General features: G+C 32.4%; 1 protein-coding gene across 1 annotated transcript; it reads left to right on the top strand.

The window, feature by feature from the left end:
• Positions 1–2,250: 2,250 nt before the first annotated feature.
• LOC148205958 (homeobox-leucine zipper protein HDG12-like) lies at positions 2,251–5,494 on the top strand. Its single transcript, XM_088105818.1, has 8 exons — positions 2,251–2,385; positions 2,459–3,364; positions 3,472–3,573; positions 3,657–3,863; positions 3,961–4,141; positions 4,239–4,510; positions 4,619–4,708; positions 5,117–5,494. Exons 1-8 carry the CDS (start codon positions 2,266–2,268, stop codon positions 5,492–5,494), a joined length of 2,256 nt encoding a protein of 751 aa, XP_087961944.1. The 5' UTR covers positions 2,251–2,265.
• The last annotated feature ends 11,843 nt before the right edge of the window (positions 5,495–17,337 follow it).

The following is a 17,337-nucleotide window of genomic DNA, read 5'->3' as shown; positions in this document are numbered from 1 at the left end:
ATTAATATTTATTTTTATTTTAACTTATTTATGTTTTAATATTACTATTATTTATTTTTAATATTATTATTATTACTGTTTTTTTCTTGGTTATACGTGAGAATAGGCAAACTAAGATTACCGAAGCAAAGTTTTATTAGTAGAGAAGAATAAAATAAATTGATGAAGTAGATGATAAAGAAAATTAGAGAAGTACATAAAAAAATATGATAAAAATAGAGGTTTGATAAAGAAAGTTAGATGAAAATTAACTTTTTTATTATAATTTATTTCTTAACTTTTATTATTAACTATTATTGACTGTTTTTAGTGGGTATGAGGGATCCATTATTTTTCTTTTGGGAAGTTTTTCTACATATTATTCATTAACTTAATCAATTAATACCTTTTTTCTTATTCTCGACCATTTTCAACCTACCAAACAGTGCTAAATTCCCAATGAGCTTAAAATGTCAATCTATTTCATATATTATATATTTACATTTATATATTGAAGCCAAACTTTAAATTTGCTATTTACAAAATGATCAGAGAAAGTAAATGTGTTAATAACTCCCAAAAAGATCATGCAATAAAAATATCTTAGATCATACTGTCTATAATATAGGTGAATCTTATTGAAAATAATTACAAAAATCTATTGTTTTTACACTCGTAGTTTATATATAATCTTCGGTAAATATCGTAACCAATGATAAATAATATGTATTGAAGTATAACGTGAGAGATTCATTTCAGTCTTTTTTATTTTTAAATTCTTTTATCAGACTAATTATATCTCTTGATAACTAGTTCTATGAATATTTTCCTATTTTTAATTTAAAATGTTAACACATGTTATCACATTATTAAAATACGGTTACTAAGTAAGTGTTTTTATTTTACAAAAGTGCTAAAGTATATTTTTCCTTAAATTTTGTTAGAAGTACTTTATCTTATTACTATTTTGATAAATGATATCATGACACACTTTTACGTTCATTTGACACAGTATCAAGATAAAATGATTCTAAAAGTGTAAAGTTTTGCATTTTTTCAAGAAAAAAGAAAGTGAAAAGTAAGTAAAGATAATGTTAAATAAATATAAAAAAATTAATTGGGTAAAAGAATCATTTTTCTACTATTTTTTCCATTTCGTATCTCTTTCCTTCCTTTTCATACACCAAAATGTTTCAGAGAGGCGTCGCAATATTTGCCTTTTTTAATTAAACCTTTTTCTATTTAAATCACTTTCTATGTATACCAGGTTTAGATACTAAAAGTATCATTCTCTAATCAAAATTTAAATTATACTTTAATAATCTATACATAATGTACTGCATTAGGTGTTAATATATCATGGTAAAACTTTATTGAAGGTTTCATCTATGTGCATGCATATATTGTAATTTCTGGTATCTATATATATACATGACTTTTTGTTTGTGGGACTAAGATGGGTACTGTTTTTCACCATGCAGGTAGGAAGGTAGATACAGAGGGATTGGGAACATTTTGGTTGGTCGCTGTTTATTTTTTTATTTTTTATTTTTTATGTATAGGGTTCAGTATTTATACACATACACACTGAAAAACAGTACTGAAAATATATAAAGAAAACTGCATAGAAGTTCTATCCCAACATGTGTATATGCATCCATAGAGACATAAAATAGAATCCAGAAGGTTCAGCTGGTGCTCGAGCTAAACAGCTGAATGGTTTTGGTTATTCCTCAAAAGTTTAATTTAACCAGTTTAATATTTCATTGGTTTGTGACCCCTAAGAAATTTCATTGTGATATATATATGTCTTATATTTTAGATTTATAGATGTAAAAATGAGATTCGATTTAGATATGTTTCATGTGTTTATTGATGTCTGCATTGGTTATGGATTTCTTTTATCTGTTGTTCATACCTTTGACCCAAAACCTTATACATGTAATGCTTTTTGCTGTTAGACATTCAACACTCTCTCAATAACCTAACTGAGATTTTCCTTTTCGAAACTCAGAATCTTCAAAGAATGCTCACATCCGGACGAAACACGACGCCGTCAAATAGGAGAGGAGCTCGGGCTCGATGCTAAACAAGTAAAGTTTTGGTTTCAGAACAAGAAGACACAGTTAAGGGTTAGTCTATAGTTTTTCATGATCATGCTTAGTTAGTTAACAATAATTACTATTTTGAACAATGATTTCGTGCAATTTTCAGACCAAAAGTGAGCGATTAGATATCAATGTTCTTCGTCTTGAGAATGAAAGAATACAATCCGAAAACCGTATAATGAGTGAGACTTTGAAGACCATAGCATGCGCACCGTGTGGGGGTCGATCCATGAGACAAGAAGAGAGAGAACTTTATTTGCAAATCTTGAAGGTAGAAAACATTCTATTAATCAAAGAGGTTAGTAAAAAGTATATTAATTAATTGCTTCTCTTGTGATGTGAATCTCACACTGTTATGCATCATTTTTCAGTGTGAGAGAGTAGTTTCATTTATGGCAAACAACGGGATCAATCCAGAACTCCTTCCGGCTGTTCCTTCTACTTCTTCTTCTTCTCCACTTGATACCTTACGAGCAACTTTGCTAAATCAAACGGTTGGAACTTCACGAAATCAACCCATTCTTAATCATGAAGAGTATATTCCTTCCCCTTCTCAACATGATATTCCAGCAGTTAATCAAGATATTTTTAATCATGGTCATAATCAAGAAATTCCTGATCTTGCACTTGATCAACATGTTTCTTCTCTTACTCTTACTGTTACTTCTCCTGCCACTGTTGATCCCTTTCGCAGTCAAGATGACCCTCTTTTGATTTCTTGTCTTGAATATAATATTCCAGCTTTGGTTACTGCTCTTGATCAAAATATTCTCTCACTGGCTTCTACTCGTAATCAAAATAATATTAACCTTCATGTTGTCGAGAAACAAAGCCAAGGACTTAATCCATGTCTAAACGTTCCTTCTGTTACTCCTACCCTTGATCAAGATAATCAACATCCTGGTCAAGACATTTCGTCCATTCTTCAGGATCATACGCCATCTCTTGATCTTGATCTGGATGCGATACTTCACATTTTGAACAGCGATGTGGTATCCCAACCGAAGACCAGCGAAAATAAAGATACGGAAAATGCACGAATGTTGAAGATTGCGAATAATGCAATGGAAGAGTTGATGAAACTCTTAAGTATGAACGAACCCTTCTGGTTCAGGTCTCTTGTGGATGAGAGATTCGTTCTTCAGCGCGATTGCTACCAAAGGATTTTTCAAAGGAGTAATAGCTTAAACGGACCTCATGCTCGAGTAGAATCTTCCAAAGATTCACGAGTGGTGAAAATGAGTGGGACAGAGCTTGTGGAAATGTTTTTAAATTCGGTCAGCACTTCTATAACTCTATATTCCATCAAACATTTTATTGGTTGTCTGCATATTTGAAATATTATAACACTCTTAAAATATGATATACGCTTTGATCTTTGAAGGACAAATGGGCTGATCTATTCCCATCAATTGTTAAAAAAGCTGAAACAATTGAAGTACTCGAAAGTGGTTCGTTAGGAAATAGAAATGGAGCTTTGCAGTTGGTATGTTTTCCTGAAAACCTTGTTTTATGTGGGTTTACAATAATCTCTTTGGATCAGGTGATAAGTCAAGAATATTGGTACAGATGAACGCAGAAATGCACATTCTTTCACCTTTGGTTCCAACTCGGGAATTCAGCTTCCTTCGTTATTGTAAACAAATCGAAGCAGGTGTATGGACCATAGGGGATGTGTCAATTGATTCTTCGACACACAAAATCTCTAATGTTTCCAGCTCTCGGAGGCTTCCATCTGGATTGCTGATTCAAGAAATTGCTGATGGATTATGCAGGGTTAGTAAGTAAATTACATTATCTGTGACTTCTTATAATAGCTCTTTTCATTCATTGCTGCATTGTTGAGAAAACTCCTATTGTTTAATTTTGACAGGTTTCTTGGGTGGAGCATGTGGAAGTGGATGATAAGATCCAAACTCACCATCTTTTTAGAGATCTTATCTGTGGCAATAATGCATATGGAGCAGAAAGATGGGTTTTGGCACTCGAAAGAATGTGTGAGAGAATTGCAAGTGCCTCAGCTGAAACCATACCTCGAAGTGACGTTGGAGGAGGTTGGTTACACTTTGTTTTCTTCGCTCCAAACCCTTATTCTCGTTGATCTATTACCATTTGTTCATATATGAAGTTTATGTCATTCGTTTTTCTCAGTGATTAGGTCACCTGACTCAAGGAGGAATATATTGCGCCTGACTCGTCGTATGGTGAAATCTTTCTGTGAGAGTTTGTGCATGCAAGATAACACAAGCTTCCCACACCTAACCAGGATGAACAATGGCCCCATTAGAGTTGCTATTCGAGTGAACACGAACGGGCCAGGTGAGCCTAAAGGCATGGTTCTCAGTGCAGCTACCTCCTTTTGGCTTCCAATATCTCCACAAGATATTTTTGACTACTTGATAGATGACAGGAAACGAGCCAAGGTTCAAACCCTAAAACTTATATAAAGCATGCATTCTGTTTTTTGATGGTAAATTTTTTAACTTTTGCGTAGCAAAATCATCGATGCTTCCATGTTATTTTCGTTGTAGTGGGATGTTCTATGCTCTGGAAATGCAGGGCACGAGATTCAACGCATCACAACAGGTAGTAATCCAGGAAACTGTGTTTCAATCATGCGGGTACGTACTTGTTATTTCTATTTCAGTTTCATGTTTTCCTGCTATATTCAGAACGTTTTTCAATTAGATTACGTGAAACATATTATGGAAACTCAGAAACACGTGATGCAGATTGAATAAAATCAAGGAAACACTGTATAAGCTATCACTTCTAGAACCTTTTCTCAATTTCTTCGTCGTATCTTCTCTTCTTTCCATCTCAAACTCCATTTTCAGACAAACGTTTAACAGAGGTCTAAAAATTGCTTTTCTTTTAAACAAAAGGTGATATGCAATGCATGCCATTCAATAAGTAAATGGAAAAAAATTCGCACCGAATCAAAACTCATGATGTCTCTGAGGTTTTGTTTTACAGAATTGATATATGAGAAGTATCATAAAAATTGATTTCAATTTATTCATACGCAGCCTTTCATCCCTAAAGAGAACAATATAGTTATTCTCCAAGAAAGTTATGTAGATGCTTTGGGATCTATGATGTTATACGCTCCTTTTGATATGAAGGCATTGAACTACGTCATGAACGGAGAAGACACGTCACTGTTTCCGATTCTTCCCTCTGGCTTCACCATATCCAGGGATGCCAAACCAGATGTTCCTGAAGGACAATCTGGAGAAGTTGGCAAATCAGAAGGTTCGTTGGTCACTCTAATGTTTCAAATTTTGGCTTCTAGTCCATCTAGAATGAGCATGGTAGACATCGAATTTGTAAGTAATGTTAATGCACTTGTGACCTCAACAATAGAGCATATTAAAGATGCTTTGAATTGTTCCCATTCAAAGTAATGTCTTTTCAAGATGTACGTTACTTTTTGGAATGAAAGGAAACATCGAGTTTTTGTTTATGTTCTAAAACGTCGTGACTTATATTTGAATTCAACATTTCCTTACTTTGTTTTGTTTCTAACCATAAATCAATGTCGTAAGATTAATATAAGTAATCTTTTTTGAAAGGAGAATTTCTACTGTTCCTGCCTTACTAATAGAGAAAAATGAATTAGGTATGAAAAATTTCTGGGTTTTTTTAACTGCGATATATTGTAATTGAGAGATATGATATAATCTAATAAGGAAAGTAAATATCTTCAGAAGAATTAAGCTATATGGGAAAATAAGAGTTTATCTCAATATTGTTAGAAAAATGACATTTATGCTTATGATATATTTTTATTCCACGTAAACTTTACCATTTATAGAATTAAAATTAGTTATTTCATATACATACCAGAGCTATTAAAATGAGTCACAACCCGTGGATCAACCCGACCCACCACGGGTTCGGACCGGGTTGAGTTTGAAAAAATTGTATTTTTTTATGCGGGTCAGATTTCAACCTGGCTCATGCAAGTTGAACCTGTGGTGGGCCGGGTTGGCCCAACAACCCACCTATCTAATTTTATTTTATTAAAATTTAATTTTAATTTTATAAAAAAATATTTGTTATTTTTTTTTGCTTGAAAAAATTATTTAAGTTCTTTATTTTCAAAAATAATTAAACACCCATGTTGGGATTGAAATTTGGAAGTGAAATTTGTTTAGATTTAAATTATAAAAAAGTTTGTAATTTTTTTTTATTTTAAAAAAATTATAATTAAGTGAGTCAGTGAACCAATTCGTTTACCCACCAACCTATGGTGGGGTTGGGCCGGGTTCAGATTTTTCTGACTCGCTAATAAATGAGCCGGGTTGGCTTGGCTCACTAAGTGACCAACCCGTGGTGGACCGAGCCGGATCGGGCCGAGTGACCAGTTTTGACCGCTCTAATACATACTATAAGGTCTCTAATTATTACAAATCAAACATTATAATAACTATAAATTCGAAAAACATAACAAAATAACTTGACTCTTCTTCTTCCAATACAATAATCAGTGTCATTCAATAATGATCTAATAACCCCTAAATTTAAGTTTATTTTTATAAAACTCTCTCATAAACTGAAATTTTGTTTCCTTTCATCCCATATTCTTTCTATATTCATGAAACATTGTTTCAAGCAGTGGTTTCATGAACATATACACTACTACAAAAACGAACTTAAACGTATGTTATTTTAGATATCAACGTCATTCTAGGAGACATCATTTTAATGTCGGAGCTCAAGAACATACGTCAATTGACATCGGACATCATAGGAATAGACGTTGGATTTGTAACGTGTTATTTTTAGGAAGCATCTCTGTTAGCATCTCCAACAATTTTGTGAAACTTTTATCGGTTCATCTACACCTTGATTTTAAATTAAACAATTTCAATGTTGTGTAAAGTTGGAGCATCCTGTATACAACTCTTTCTCTGAATCGTTCTTAAGATAAATCATATAGATGAGCTATTCCAAATTTTCTTCACCAACATCATGTACCATGTCCTATGAATGATCATTCATTCATCCACATAATCTATTCCTCGTGACGGATTGTCTAGTACTTATCCACGCCAAATCCAAATTGTATAACTTCTCATTATATCATAGATGAATAGATGATCACACATGTTGCCCAAGTCCTGATATATTTGATTAAGACAGTGAACACAAGGACAAAAATATGTCCCATTCATAGAGTTTGCATGTTTTTCAACATATTGCAAGAACTCATAAACTTTATTGTCATACTCTTCACTGATGCGACGTTCATTCGTCCAGCTTCGATTCATACTATGTTCGTAAGAAATCTCATCAATCTCAAATTTTTAACTCTCAGAAGGTTAAGCCTTTATCCATTCAGAAAAAAAAATTCATATTTTTGCTAAGACAGAAAAATTTTTTTTTTGGACATGATAAATTTGATAAAATTTCAGAACATTTCACATTGTTCTCCGAAATACACGAAATGAAAGTGATCACGGATTACCACAATCAAATATATATCCAAAGAACAAAACAAAATTATCTCAACATAAATTTTATCAAATTTATCCACGAACTCCAACGTACACGTTATAGCAAATTATGAAAAATATTTTTTCCAAACTTTCTAATTAGACAATTTGACAGTTAATATAAACAATTAGGTTTAAACCATCGGATCGTCCTCATATTTGTTGGGGAATCTCAAGTGGGTTCTCATTTTTTCAACTGTCTCAATTGGGTCCATATATTTGTAAAATTGAGCCAATTAAGCCCTATCTGTTAAGTTTTCACAGATGGCGTTAAAATTTGCTAACGTGGTGCAAACTTAATCTGCTGATGTATAGGTCTTATATTACGTGAAATTTGTTATTTAATTTGTTATTAAGTCTTGTATAAGTGTTATATAATGTGTTATGTTATATTATTTAATTGTTCAGATTAGGGATTTCTTTGGATTAGGAGATTTTTAATGAAATAGGGTTAGAGACGCGTCGCAACTGGAAAGGACCCCTCCGCCAACAACGACGATGATGGTTGTTGACGTTGGTGAGCGACGACGATCAGAATTGTTGCAGGTGGCGCTCTGGTAACACAGTGAAAAATAAAACATTAGAGAAATTTGAAAGCTTTGAGAAAAATAAAAAGGAAAAAATGAAGAATTGAATCAAAAAAATGAAGATAAAAAAAAGAGATTCATAAGATATGGAAATTAGGAAATCGAAAAGAGGGATTCTGAAATGGAAAAGGGAAAAGATGAATCTGAATTAGGAGACTAATTGTTCCATCGCTTTCAGCTATACGGGTTCTGTCAACTCAAACAAAGAACTTGTGTCAGAAAGAACTCGCCAGTTGTCAACAGTTCAACCATGATTCTAGAACCTCGAGAATTCAAGAATTGTCAAACACCAAATGACCCAGAATTGATTTTTTTACCGACTTAGATTAACCATTTCGGCCACCGACACTAGTTCTTATCATGTGCCCGGTCTTAGCACCCACACCATCAATGATGTCAGGCTCACTATCTTGCAGAATATAAACTAAGGACAATTGAAACCTACTAAAACAGAAACAACAAAAAAGGTAGGAAAAAAAATTAAAATTTCGGGAGAAGGTGTTTTCAACACATGGTTCCGGAATCTTCTTCCACCCCATCATCTAGGGAACGAAACCCACTTTCAAAATCGTGTTTTGGGAAAACCCCAAAAGGAAAACTAGGAAAGATTACGATGGGGGCATCCAATTGCTGCGTATCGGGGCTTGTGGGAGACGGTTGAGGGTGACATTGTGAGGGAACAATGAGAATATGGTTTTGGAGGTCATAATAAGGGTTAATGATAGAAATAAATTTAAAGGGGGTGCAAATTCTGAGAAATACCCTCATCCCTGAGAAATACCACCCTTGGGAGAATTCAACAAGAACCTAAATTGTAAGGAACCTCTCAGCACTCATGCAATTCATAAATCGTGCTACTGAATGAGTTCAACAGAGCAAGCATTGAAACAGATGAATTTCCTAACAATTAATGAAAAATCATGTAAAATTAAGAATCAATTCAAATACATGAGAGTTTACAAGATTACATCATCCCCTAACAACAAATAGAATTACAATGGAATGAGAAGAGATAGAAAAAACCCTAGGAAGAGAAGAGGAGAACTCCCGTTTCCCCAAATCTGCCCCTAAGGAGCGAAACACGTGTTTCTGTGCTTATGTCATCAAGAGATACCAACCCTAGGACGTCCAAGTCCTTTAAATAGATCAAAATACTAACAAAAATGAAGCCCAAGCCCAAAATAGATCAGAAAAATAACAAAAAACGGGTCCAAGCCCATAATGTGGCGCTCAAGCGCCCCAGAAGGGCGCCCGGGCGTCGTGCGGTGCAAATTATGGCGCTCTGGTTGACTTTTCTACATTCTGGTTTACTTTTCTGCATTCCAATATTTTGGTACTTTAACTATTTTTTTCAAATCATTCCAATGGCCTACAAAATCAAGGGAATTAGTAAAAAATTCATTAAGTTCCACCTCAACTCTCTTATTCATAAAAATAAAGTAAAAACATGAGTTAAAGCAAGTTTCTAAGTCAAAAAGGGTGCATTTAGTATCAAAATTACATCACAGAAACGGTATTTTCAACCGTTATCACTTGGTCTTGGTAGTGTCTTTATGAAAATATCTATAATTTAATCTTCTATCGGATAGTAGTATTCAAGTTGAATCTTCATATTTGGTAGCATTATCATTGTTTTTATTTTGTTTATTTTTTATCTTATATTGGTATTTTTATTATTAGCTTTTAGAAAATTAATGATTTTATTTAATAAATTGGAAAACAAAAATATTTAGTTCTTATTTATGAAAATATTGTGGAGATAAGTGGAAATCAATTAATTGTTATCAACATATTCAGTTACTTCAATTACAAAAATCAAGTAAAAATCAAACAAACTTGTCTAAATATTATAAATAGAAGGCTTGATAGAGTTAAAGGGAGACATTGATGGGAATTGAACCGAGATGCCTACACTTACACAACCCAACCATCTATCATTAAGCTCAATTAATTTTGTTGAAAAATAATACAAACATTAATATAGAATCCTTTCTTAAGATATTTTCGAATTTTTAAAATAAACGCAATTATTAATTAATTTTCATCCAACTCCTAAACACCTTTATCATCAAATAAAATACCATAATTAAATATTTAATATTAGAAATTATCAAAATAAAAATAAAATATATGTTTATTTTATCCGAGTCTTACAAGAATCACAAATTGTATAATCTTAAGGTGTTTAAAACTATAAACTAGCTCAAGGAATGTCAAATTACACAAATCAAACTCAAAAGAAGGATTTTTGGTTCACTCATATCACGTTGGGCGTCATTGATCACGTTAGATGTTGCTAGGAGAGTAGCTTCTCTGAATTGGTTGTCCTTAGTTGAGCCAAAGTTACAAAACTCATTGACTTGGTGTCGTTAAACGCTTATTGGGATCATTGGACGCCAATTGTGCAAGGGTTCTTTGTTTGGTTTATCGCTGAATGCAACTTTTGGTCGTTGGGCATCCTTTCCAAGATTTAGATCACGAGAGCTTTAGTTGTGGTTTCACTAGAAGCGCCCTAGGCTGGTTGGGCAAGGAAGTGGCGTTGGGCGCCATTTTACCTAACGTTAGGTGATAACCCTCTAAAGCACTAGTGCAGTCAAGGAAAACAACAGCGGTTATTTTCGCCTATAGGCAGCGGTTCCGCAACCAAGGTATATATAGATAAGGCAAAAAGGTGTAAGCTTTTGCCTCGGTTCCTACTGAATCGAGGTAGTATGTCGGACTCTACTGCCTCGGTTAGGACCTGAACCGAGGCAGTAGAGTGTTTTTTATTTTATTTTTTCTACGTTCGGTTTCGCTAGCTTTTTTGCCTCTCGCGAGACCGATCGGTTGTGACCTGCATCCACCGTCTAGGTTGCTTCGAATGTGGAAACCACCATAGCCAAACCAAACCACAAAAGAAAATACACGAGTAAGACCATGAGATCAAAAACCTAACTCGAAATGAAAACCCTAAATCCTTAAATCGCAAAATTAGATAATATGAACAAAAATTCCCAAAACCAAAGAACAATTAAAACCATAATTTCAAATCTCAAGATGCGCTTAAGCTATCGAAGTCGCCTCCCTTCCTGCATAAAAGAACCAACACTGAGAAGCGAAATTGACTTTTCCCTCCATGCGAAACACGAACCAGAGTTGGAGAAGAGGAAAAGGAGGTTTGCGCCTCCCTTACTGTGAGGCGAAACGAAACGAGAAGAAAAGAAAAAGATGAAGATGAGTGCTTCCCCCTTCTTGTGAAGTCGCGACAGAGGAGTGAAGAAGACAACAAAACATTGAACGAAGAGAACCCCAAGGGCGAGAGAGAGCAGTGACACAAAACCTAAACGAAGAAATTCTGTCTAAAAGTGCCTCTCTTCGCAAAATTTAAACCTAAACGCATGTTATTACCTCGGTCCGTGGGCAAATCGAAGCATAAAATGCGTATGACATCAGCCAAGAGGGAACCGAGGCAATAGAGGTTACCAAAATGGATTTTGGAACATTCGATTTCAGAGGATGTGTGCCTATGGCAGGAAATACTACCTCGGTCTGTGGGCAAACCGAAGCATAAAGAGCCTACAGCATCGGCTAAGAGGGAACCGAAGCAATAGAGTTTACCAAAATGGACTTTGGAACGTTCGAACTATCTTGGTTCTGAGCAGCAACATAGGTAGTATACTCGTTCGACATCGGCTAAGTGGGAACCGAGGCAATAGAGGTTACCAAAATGGATTTTGGAACGTTCGGTTTCAGAGGATGTGTGCTTGTGGTAGGACAGAATGAATTAGAACGTTCGGTTCAGAGGATGTCTGGTTCTGGCAGGAGATACTGCCTAGATTCTGTGCAGCAACTGAGGCAGTATAACCATTCGACATCAGTTCTCAATGAACCGAGGCATATAATGTCGCCATAACTACGAAAATGCCACCACATTATTATATGCTTCGATTTTTGTGAAACCAAAGCGTATATAGTGCGTTAAAAAGCTCATTTTTTACTAGTGAAGGCACCTCTGGACTAGTAGCATTGGACTAGGTTTTATGGCGTTAGGCGGTATCAAATAACTTATCTTTTATTGTGTGGAACTTTATCATATGTGACTTGGTGATTATTGGAATGTATTGAATTTTTTAGGATAATGAGTTATCTTGAGACTTTACTAATCATTCATACTCAAATAGAGAATGATGCATTAGGAGGTGAGAGTAGTAAGATGCCTTTGTCTAAAGAACAATGTAGTTCTTATGATAGTAAAGGATTAACTTTGTCAGGTGGAAGAGTATCCAGCACAAGTGCATGACTTCCAAGTTCCAAGTTGTCTAATATTAATGCATTTTTATCTAGATGATTAAGTCTAAGAGACTTTCTATCTTGTGTGGCTTGTGTTTTATAAATGGGTTAATTCTTTAGTATGAATAAGACATGTTTATTTTTTATTTGATGCATCATTTGATCTATTAGCTTATCCTCTCTTTTTTTTGTCTATTTTGTTTTGATATTCTTCTTTTGTAATGATTACATTCATGATGTGAGTATATGAGAATTTAGTTTTTGAGACATCTCTAGTTGTGGTATAGATGTTTTGCAGCTCAGCTTCTAATTTATTTTTTGAAAAACTTTGTATATTCTTTAGTTATATCTTCTAGTATCTTTTGAGGTTTGTATATATGTACTTCTTATTTCAGTATATCTTTTGAAATAGATGTAATAGATTAGTCATATATATTTTGTTTATCCATGCTCTGTTTTTATCAATTATATAATATTTTATTTAATAATTTTATATTATTAAATGAGATGTTACACATAGTAAATGCACAATATTATACTAACATATGATTCCTCTTTAGCAATTATATGACAATACAATTAAAACATAAATTCAAGAGTAATCTAGAGTCACATGTAATTACCTGGGACTTAAAACCTAAAAAGATGACAAAAACGTGATTTACTCTATTTGACTTTTTTATTAGGTGGTTGCATAGAGCTCTTTTCAAATATTACAACTGTGATTCTTGATTATCAAATAGCTAAAGAATGAGTGAGATAAGTTAGAGAGAAATCAGAGAGAATTTAGAGAGCTTAGTTGTAGAAATTGTGGTTTTATAAAAAAAATATTAAAAGTTTTATATAACTTAACTCTTTGATATTAACAATATTGTAGTGTTATATTTTTAATTCAACTACCATTTTTATAGGTCATCACATGCTTGAACCGTAGATTTAATATTCAATTCAATGGCATGCATAATTATATATTTTGGGATTTTATCCACATTTATTGTTTGAATATATATAATTTGAAGATTATAAATGTATTTTTTTATGTATATAAAAAATGTTTATTATGTGCCTAACAAAAATGCGTACTTCAGTTAAAATGTTATTAATTACGATAAAGGTAAAAGAGTATTATTATTATATGAGATACAACGATTAAACCTTAATATAGGCGAAAACAGTAACAGACTAAACAGAATCAGTTTATACTCCTAAGTAAACGTAGCTTTAACTTTGATATACTTGTAACATTAAAAATGTGGTGGATTGATAAAGATTATATATCATCAAAAGCCATTTGATTCCCGTTGAACGAAGAAGTAGAATTGAAATTTGAATTTCTTTTTCTTCTTCCAGATATCAATCTTTCGTCTTGCAGTTACTAATTCAACTCATACAATTCCATTTGCAGATGTTTTTGTTCCATGAAAACAGAATTATATTTTCTAACTTAGCTTTCTCAAATATGGTACACATTCAATAATTTATTTTATTTAGCATAGTTCTACCTTTTCAGTGATTTAGCTATTTGCAGCCCTAACTGTAGTAGGTTGAAAAAAATTGCAAACTTCTTTGTATCCTCATCTTCATAATAAAAGTTCTTAATTTGCCCAGAAATTAACAGGATTAATGCCTTTTCATTTTTGGTTTTTTAATATTGGCAGTTATGGAGACCAATTTGTATTTTTCAAATCCCTCCAAACCCATATGAATTGGCTTATACAAACATTCTAACAGTTCACTTATTCTCACACTCATCAGGAGTAAAAAGTAATTGGCTTTCTCTTCTGAAAGTTGGAAGAATGTCCCAATCAAACTTGAGTGGATCAAGCGATGGTCGGCATCACAACCCGTAAGATCAATCCTTCTTCAGAGAGGGAAATTATTTTAATCAATTTCTTGATGTTCTTTGATTTTGAATCTCGTTTGATATTTGATTGTAATGCTTGTTGTTTAGTTTCGATATATTTTATTTTAGATCTATAAGATTGATTTAGTGATAAAAGTTGAAAAAAAAAGAGAGAAAAAATTGTAGGATCCTATTAATATTTGGAAGATAAATAAAATTGGTTTGAAAAATTTGAAAGAAAAGATAACAGAGTGAAAAAGGGTGAGTTTAACTTCACCTTTAATAAAAACGAACAATTAATATTTGTGGGCATGGGCATCTTGTTCATTGATTTATTCACGATGAATTGTCCTTTTTCATTATTGTTAGTTTCAAGAAGTTGCGATGCTATTGGTAGTTTTTATGTTGGAATTTAGAATAGGTTTGTATACTTAAATAGATGTATTGCATGAAAAATACGTAGCTCTGCCAAGCAGTGAAAGTCCTGCAATTTATTTGAGACATGCCTTAAAGAAAATTTATAATCTCTTCAAAAGTTAACACTAAATATGCATTTATTAAAGTTTTAAATTTGATTCAATATTTCCTTTGAATGTCTGACGTTACATAATCTTCCAGAAAATTTAAAATCACACAAGAACGTTATATATAAATATATAAGGTAATTTTTGACTCGTTAGAGAGATTCTCACACAGGGTTCTCCTGATGATCAAAGGAAAAACATTCCTGATGTGGAGGATAACAAGCCCAATGATCTTGATCAAGAATTGGATGCGGTGATTCAAATCTTGAACAACGATACCTTATTCAAATCTATAGCAAACGAAAGTAGGGATTTGGAAAGTGAAGTTATGAGGCTGATAGGAAATAATGCTGCGGAGGAGATAAAGAAGCTTTGTACAAGGAACGAGCCATTCTGGTTGAAGGATGTGAATGAGGGGAAGTTCATTTTTCAAAGTGATAAATACCGGAGGATACTTGACAGGAGATGTTGCTTAACAGGAGCAAATGCACGGGTAGAGTGCTCAAGAGATTCAAGATTAGTGAACATGAATGTTGAACAACTTGTTGACATATTTTTGGATTCGGTTTGCTCTTCTAACCATTCTTAATATTCTGTCCATTCTGCATGTTTCAATCAGATGCCATGCATTAACTATATATATATTCTGTAATCTTTCTAGGGCAAATGGTCTGATCTATTCTCAACCATTGTTAAGAAAGCAGAAACACTGAACCGTTTGTCAAGAGACCGAAATGGAGCTTTGCTGTTGGTATGTTTTCCCGAAAACTTCCTTGATAAGATTTATTTTTGGTGCAATATGAGTATTTGATTAGTAAGGAGTGTTTGCACAGATGAGTGCAGAAATGCAGATTCTTTCTCATTGGGTTCCAACTCCAGAATTGGTCTTCCTTCGTTGTTGTAGACAGTTTGAAGATGGTGCATGGGTGATAGGGGATGTGTCGATTAATTCCTCAAAATACAAAAGCAGTGGTGGTGGTTGTGTTTGGAGACGACCTTCTGGGTGCCTCATTCGAGAAATTAATCAGGGATTCTGCTGGGTAACTTCATACTTCTATTCTCAAAATGCTTAAGGAACATGCATGCCATATTGTACACTCAAACAAACACTTTATCTGTATCCCTACAAACCTTTCCAACTTCAACATAACCTTAGAGGTAAGCCTAACAATAGTCACAGTCTGATTTAAGCCTAACAAGTTCATATAAACATTTTCAAATTTAGGTGTCTTTAATTTAACCTATTTTTGATAATTCAGTGCTACTGCCTACTGGCAAATTTTAATCTTACAAGCATAAAATTCAAAAACACATTTAAATTTTTTACATTCATTTCACATTATTTTTAGTTACTTTTTACTCTTTTTTTTTCTTAAAATAATATAAAATTTTACATTTTTAGAATCATTTTATTCTTAGATAAATATAAAAGTGTATCATCGTACTATTTCTGAACCTGGATCATGTAACCGTTTTCTCAATTTTTATGCTCTATGTAACAATGAAATATTTTACTGTTCATTAATCTCTTTTAGATCTTTATTATCATCCTAGAGTTATATGAATTTTATTTCCTTAAGTAAGTCGTTTACTGTTGACAAATTTTTTTTTATTTTTTTTAATTTGAAGACATATATTTTTTTATTCTAAAAAAATATAAAAATGAATATTTAAAACTATAGAAATATAAAATTTTGTTTAGAAAAAAAAATTAATTATGAAAAAATATAAAAATAGAAATTTAAAAATAAAACAAAATACCAAATTTTTTAATTGAAATTTAAAAAATTTGTAAAATTGAAAAAGCATTAAAATTTATTTAAAAAATTTATCTAGAAAACAAATATAAAAATAGAAGTTGGAGCTTTTCTATGTAATTTTATTTTAGTTTTAATAAGTTTGAGTATTACAAAAAAAAAAATTTTTTAAATAATTTGAACAAGAGAAAAAAATTTAAAAATCCAGTTCAAAATTTGGTTGCTTGAGAACAAAATTTCAATTGATTTTTCGATACTGAATGTCCACATTGAATGTAAGAATTTTGCTCCTAGAAAACCAAATTTTAACATTGAAACAAAGCTATGTTGAAAAAAAAAACTCCAACTATTCTATGTCAAAAAACATTAAAAAAAACTGCAGAAAAAAATGCAAAGAAAAAACATCTCCACATTTGAATAATTAAATATAAAAACACTAAATCTTAAAAATATTTCCTTTCACATATTTAAATACAATAAAAATAATCAAATTCATTTTAAATATCTTAAATAGCTATGTTGGAAAAAAAAAACTTCGATTATGTCAAAAAAACATTAAAAAAACGGCAGAAAAAAATGAAAAAAAAACTATATCCAAATTTGAATAATTAAATATAATGCAATTTCTCAAAATATAATATTAAATTATAAAATAGTTATCATATAATTAATAAAATAGAACAATCGAAACGAGGATAAAAGTTTCATTATAGTTATACAAAACATAATTATAAATTTAACTTTGTATAATCCAACTTTGAAAAAAACT

The sequence above is a fragment of the Vigna umbellata genome, chromosome 1, assembly GCF_029865625.1.
Source record: "Vigna umbellata cultivar VRB3 chromosome 1, Vumbellata_1.0, whole genome shotgun sequence".
Taxonomy (NCBI): domain Eukaryota; kingdom Viridiplantae; phylum Streptophyta; class Magnoliopsida; order Fabales; family Fabaceae; genus Vigna; species Vigna umbellata.
Note: the sequence above shows the minus strand (reverse complement) of the source record. Positions and strands in the feature narration are given on the sequence as shown.